Source organism: Schistocerca americana, chromosome 4, assembly GCF_021461395.2.
Source record: "Schistocerca americana isolate TAMUIC-IGC-003095 chromosome 4, iqSchAmer2.1, whole genome shotgun sequence".
NCBI lineage: Eukaryota > Metazoa > Arthropoda > Insecta > Orthoptera > Acrididae > Schistocerca > Schistocerca americana.
Window position 1 is genome coordinate 757134194 of NC_060122.1, and position 5894 is coordinate 757140087.

At 36.5% G+C, this 5894-nt stretch overlaps 4 protein-coding genes across 4 annotated transcripts; all 4 read right to left on the bottom strand.

Moving 5' to 3' along the window:
• Nucleotides 1–1821: 1821 nt before the first annotated feature.
• LOC124613778 (uncharacterized protein AH6.3-like) lies at nucleotides 1822–2396 on the bottom strand. The gene is made up of 2 exons (XM_047142495.1): nucleotides 2337–2396; nucleotides 1822–2250 (listed from the first exon to the last, which is right to left on the bottom strand). The coding sequence occupies exons 1-2, from the start codon at nucleotides 2394–2396 to the stop codon at nucleotides 1822–1824; spliced, it is 489 nt and encodes a 162-aa protein (XP_046998451.1).
• A 23-nt stretch (nucleotides 2397–2419) lies between these two features.
• On the bottom strand, nucleotides 2420–3460 carry LOC124613779 (golgin subfamily A member 6-like protein 22). The gene has a single exon (XM_047142496.1). It carries the CDS (start codon nucleotides 3458–3460, stop codon nucleotides 2420–2422), a length of 1041 nt encoding a protein of 346 aa, XP_046998452.1.
• Nucleotides 3461–3483: 23 nt separating this feature from the next.
• Nucleotides 3484–4137, bottom strand: LOC124613780 (chemotaxis regulatory protein ChePep-like). Its single transcript, XM_047142497.1, has 2 exons — nucleotides 3843–4137; nucleotides 3484–3755 (listed from the first exon to the last, which is right to left on the bottom strand). Exons 1-2 carry the CDS (start codon nucleotides 4135–4137, stop codon nucleotides 3484–3486), a joined length of 567 nt encoding a protein of 188 aa, XP_046998453.1.
• A 268-nt stretch (nucleotides 4138–4405) lies between these two features.
• Nucleotides 4406–4867, bottom strand: LOC124613781 (chromo domain-containing protein cec-1-like). The gene has a single exon (XM_047142498.1). The coding sequence runs from the start codon at nucleotides 4865–4867 to the stop codon at nucleotides 4406–4408; it is 462 nt and encodes a 153-aa protein (XP_046998454.1).
• Nucleotides 4868–5894: the final 1027 nt, after the last annotated feature.

Consider the following 5894-nt stretch of genomic DNA (forward strand, 5'->3'; position numbering starts at 1 on the left):
GGTAATATCCTCTACAGCTATTGGTTCTCCTTTTTTCTCATGTTCCACAGAGTCCTTCACAATAATACTTTCTTCACCTACTTCTTTCTTCTTTTCTTCAATAATTTTCTCTGTAACTGTGTTCTCTCTCTCATCTTTTTCCTTTTCTTTTTCTGTATGATCAATATGAATTGTGTCTGCTCTTTCTCCTTCTTTAATAAGATCCTTTGGGACAACCTCTTCATTCTCTTCACCTTTCTTTCAGGCAGGTCTTCTGAAATATACCTCTCTTTTTCGACCATTTTCTCTGAAAGAGACACATCTTTTACATCATCCTTTTCTGTGATTTCTGGTATGGAACTTTTCTCTTCTACTTTTCACCTTTCTTCAGCAAACTCTTTGGAAGATGGCATATCCCTCAGGGAAGGTTTTTTTTCTTCTTCAGCCTTTTCAAGTGAAACAATATATTGCTCATCTATATCCTTTGAAATGAGTTTTTCTTTTTCCAAATCTTTGCTTCTGTCTTCTTTAATTTTCTCTGTTGTGTGCTTCAAAACTGCTTTGCCCACTTCCTTAGATTTTTCTTCAACTATTTCGTATGGAACAGGTTTCTCTTTTTCTTCTAGCTTTTTCACTTCTGTAATATCTTCTGATATAACCTTCTCTTCTTACTTTTTCAATACTGTGTCCTTTGAAACTGGTTTCTCAGCTTCCTTTGCCTTTTCTTTGGGTATTCATGTGGAACAGCTTCCCCTTTATCTTCTGGTTTCTTCACTTCTTCACTGATATCGTCTGTAATAATCTTCTCTTCTTCCTTTGTCACTGTTGTGTCCTTCAAAATTGGTTTCTCCACTTCCTTTGCCTTCTCTTTAAGTATTTCATGTGGAACAGTTTCCTCTTTTTCTTCTGGTTTCTTCACTTTTTCAGTGATATCTTCTGTAATAACCTCCTCCTTTTCCCTCATCAGTACTGTGTCCTTTGAAGCTGGTTTCTCAGCTTCCTTTGCCGTTTCTTCAGGTATTTCGTGTAGAACATTTTCTTCTTTTTCTTATGGTTTCTTCATTTCTCCAGTGACATCTTCTGTAATAATCTTCCCTTCTTCCTTTTTGTGTACTGTGTCCTTTGACACTGGTTTTACTTCTTCCTTTGTCTTTTCTTCGGGTATATCAGATGGAACTGTTTTCTCTTTTTCTTCTGGTTTTTTCGCTTCTTCAGTGATATCTTCTGTAATAACTTTCTCTTCTTCCTTTTTCAATACTGTGTCCTTTGAAACTGGTTTTGCAGCTTCCTTTATCTTTCTTCTGGTTTTGCATGTGGTACTGCTCCAGCTTGTTCTTCTGGTTTTTCCACTTCTTCAGTGACATCTTCTGTAATAACTTCCTCTTCTCCCTTTTTCACTACTGTGTCTTTTGAAACTGGCTTTGCATCTTCCTTTGTCTTTTCTTCGGGTATTTCAGATGGAACTGTTTTCTCTTTTTCTTCTGGTTTTTTCACTTCTTCAGTTATATCTTCTGTATCAACTTTCTCTTCTTCCTTTTTCACTACCGTGTCCTTAGAAACTGGTTTCTCGGCTTCCTTTGCCTTTTCTTCAAGTATTTCTTGTGGAACTGTTTTCTCTTTTTCTTCTGGTTTTTTCACTTCTTCAGTGATATCTTGTGTAATAACTTTCTCTTCATCCTTCATCACTACTGTGTCTTTTGAATCTGGTTTCTCAGCTTCCTTTCCCTTTTCTTCAAGTATTTCAGATGGATCTGTTTTCTCTTTTTCTTCTGCCTTTTTCACTTCTGCAGTGATATCTTCTGTAACAAACTTCTCTTCTTCCTTCTTTACTACTGTGTCCTTTTAAACTGGTTTCTCAGCTTCCTTTACCTTTCCTTCGGGTATTTCATGTGGAATAATTTCCTCTTTTTCTTCTGGTTTCTTCACTTTTTCAGTGATATCTTCCGTAATAACCTCCTCCTTTTCCCTCATCAGCGCTGCGTCCTTTGAAGCTGGTTTCTCAGCTTCCTTTGCCTTTTCTTTAGGTATTTCGTGTAGAACAGTTTCTTCTTTTTCTTCGGGTTTCTTCATTTCTCCAGTGACATCTTCTGTAATAACCTTCCCCTCTTCCTTTTTGACTACTGTGTCCTTTGACACTGGTTTTACATCATCCTTTGTCTTTTCTTCGGGTTTTTCAGATGGAACTGTTTTTTCTTTTTCTTCTGGTTTTTCCGCTTCTTCAGTGATATCTTCTCTAATAACCTTCTCTTCCTCCTTTTTCACTACTGTGTCCTTCAAAATTGGTTTCTCGGCTTCCTTTATCTTCCTTCAGGTATTTCATGTGGAGTAATTTCCTCTTTTTCTTCTGGTTTCTTTACTTCTTCAGTGATATCTTCTGTAATAACTTTCTCTGCTTCCTTTTTCACTACCGTGTCCATTGAAACTGGTTTCTCAGCATCCTTTATCTTTCCATCGGGTATTTCGTGTCGAGCAGTTTCCTCTTTTTCTTCTGATTTCTTGACTTTTCAGTGATATCTTCAACAATAACCTCTTCCTCTTCCTTTTTCACTTCTGTGTCTTTCGAAACTGGTTTCTCAGCTTCCTTTGCCTTTTCTTCAGGTATTTCATGTGGAATAGTTTCATCTTTTTCTTCTGGTTTCTTCACTTCTTCAGTGATATCTTCTGTAACAAGTTTCTCTTCTTCCTCTTTCACTACTGTGTCCTTTGAAACTGGTTTCTCAGGTACCTTTGCCTTTTCTTCAAGTATTTCTTCTGAAATTGTTTTCTCTTTTTCTTCTGGTTTTTTCACTTCTTCAGTGATATCTTCTGTAATAACCTTCTCTTCTTGCTTTTTAACTACTGTGTCTTTCGAAACTGGTTTTGCATCTTCCTTTATCTTTTCTTTGGATATTTCAAATGGAACTGTTTTCTCTTTTTCTTCTGGTTTTTTCACTTTTTCGGTGATATCTTCTGTAACAACTTTCTCTTCTTCCTCTTTCACTACTGTGTCCTTAGAAACCGGTTTCTCAGCTTCCTTTCCCTTTTCTTCAGGTATTTCTTGTGGAATAATTACCTCTTTTTCTTCTGGTTTCAACACGTCTGCAGTGATATCTTCTGTAATAATCTTCTCTTCTTCCTTTTTCACTACTGTGTCCTTTGAAACTGGTTCCTCATCTTCCTTTATCTTTCCTTCGGGTATTTCATGTGGAACAGTGTTATCTTTTTCTTCTGGTTTTTTCACTTCTTCAATGATATCTTCTGTAACAACTTTCTCTTCTTTCTTTTTCACTACTGTGTCTTTCGAAACTGGTTTCTCAGCTTCCTTTGCCTTTTCTTCAAGTATTTCTTGTGGAATAATTTCCTCTTTTTCTTCTGGTTTCTTCACTTCTTTAGTGATATCTTCTGTAATAATCTTCTCATCTTCCTTTTTCACTATTGTGTCCTTTATAACTGGTTTTGCAGCTTCCTTTTTCTTTTCTTTGGGTATTTCAGATGGAACCATTTTCTCTTTTTCTTCTGGTCTTTTCACTTCTTCAGTGATATGTTCTGTAATAACTTTCTCTTCTTCTTTTTCACTATTGTTTCTTTTGGAACTAGTTTCTCAGCTTCCTTTATCTTGTCTTCAGGTATTTCAGGTGGAACAGTTTTATCTTTTTCTTCTGGTTTTTTCACTTCTGCAATGATATCTTCTGTAATAACTTTCTCTTCTTCCTTTTTCACTAGTGTGTCAGCTTCCTTTGGCTTTTCTTCGCATGTTTCATGCGTCAAAGTCTCCTCTTTTTCTTCTGGTTTTATCTCTGCTTCAGTGATATGTTCTATAATAACTTCTCTTCTTCCTTTCTCATTATTGTTTCCTTCAAAAGTGGTTTCTCAGCTTCTTTTGCCTTTTCTTCTGGTAATGCATGTGGAACAGTTTCCTCTTTTTTCTGTCTTTTTCAGTTCTTCCATGATATCTTCTGTAATAACCTTGTGTTCTTCCATTTTCACTATTGTATCCTTTGTAATCATTTGCTCTGGTTCTTTTATCTTTTCTTTATCCATTTCCTTTGGGATAGTTATTTCTTTTTCCTCTGCTTCCTTGATTTCTACAACAGTTGCTTCTGTTACTGCTTCGCTTGTATCTTTCTTCTCTTCCTCTATCATCTCCTTTGAAACTATTTCCCATTCCTCCTGAATCATCTCTTCTATTTCTTCCTTTGGTAAACCTGTGCTTTTTCTTCCTGTTTTTTAACATGTTCAGTGATTTCAGGAACAATTTTCTTTTTGTCTTCTATAATCATTTTTTGATCAATTTCCTTTGAAATTCTTTTCGATTGATCCTCAGATTTTATTTTGCTTGTTTCTTTCGATACTAGTTTCTCAATCACATCCAGCTGTTTTATTTCTTTGGTGATTTCTTCTCGAACAACTTTCTCCTTTTCTTCTATCTTTTCTTCAGCCATCTTCTTCAGCCATCTTCTTCCTTTGCTCCCCCTTCAACAATTCGTTTTCCAGCAACTTCAACTTTTGCGTTTTCTTCTTCCTTCTTTTCCTCATCCACTTTCTTTACAGTTATTATCTCTTCTTCTGCCTTTATTTCAACCCTGTCATCAGAGGGAGTTTTTTCTTTTACTTCCAACTTAGTTATATCCTCTGTAATGACTCTGTCATCAGCCTTCTTCTCCAGAACCTGCTCCTTTAGTACTGCTGTCTCTTCTTTTGTCTTGAGTTCAGAAATTTCTGTTGGAGCAGGTTTCTCATTTTCTTCTAGTTGCTTTATTTCTTCAGGTATATCTTCAGTAATAACTGTCTCTTTGTCTTCTCCCTTATCTTCCTCTGCTGCCTCCTTAGAAACTAGTTTATCTTCTTTCATCTTCTCTTCAGCCTTTTCCTTTGGAGCAGGCTTCTCCTTTTCTTCTGCTTTTAACATTACCAATGTCACATCCTCTGTAATAGCTTTTATCTTTTCTTCAGACTCTACCACGGGACCACGGCGCTCCTGAGCTCACGCTATCCATGATGTTGCCTATCTTGCCCATGGACTACTTAGTTTGTATATTTTGCTTATTTTTTCACAGTTCCACACAACTTCTTCCTGTTTTCTCAATTGATCTGTGTTCAGTTTTTCAAGGCTTATCCACTGTGCCAACTTATAATTAAATCTGAAGGGGGTGCAATGGGAACGTTCCCTTGTTAGCAACGAAAATAGCTCCACAAGTGGTGGTGCAGATTTATGCATTCAGTAACGATCGGTGTAGCATCGCACTGTAAGGTCGAAGATTTTGTTTGGCGGCACATTCTCAAAGAGTTGTAGGTGTTCCGCAACAAATTTTCTGCGGGATGATTTTCTACACAGTGATAAGGCTGCTTATCCTGGACGATAGTGCCATGTTCCGTTATGAGGGATCTCAAGTCTGTAAGCTTGTAGAACATATTGTATAATGTCTTGTAAAAGATTTGGAAGCCGGTTTTGGTAGCGATCTCATTAAACTGCAGGAAAGGGTATCCCAGTCGAACTAATTACTTGTATTGCTAGGTCATCAGGAAATAAAAAGTTTGGTGTTAATTTGCTTCCTACACTTATTCCAGTTATTTATTTATGTTATGTTTCGATGATCTTACAAGGTACCAGATTGCGAAGGAGTGAAAACAGGAAGTCACCTTTACTTATGCCCGTCTTTATTTCGAAAGATTCAGAGATTTCGACCACCACTTTTACTTCAGAGATTGTGTCTCGTAAATTGAGTTCCATGATGTTAATTGCCTTATTATCCATTCCGTATTCATGTAGTATATGAAACAGGGTAGTGACGTAGCTATCTTACTCACTGCAGTCTCTTAAATACGTCTGGGATAATGTGACACGGAGAAGTTCAAACAATTTATCTATAATCAAATAGTTTTTCTTTTATACTTGCTCGAATTTCCTGTTTTAACAAATACATCTACTGAAGGAG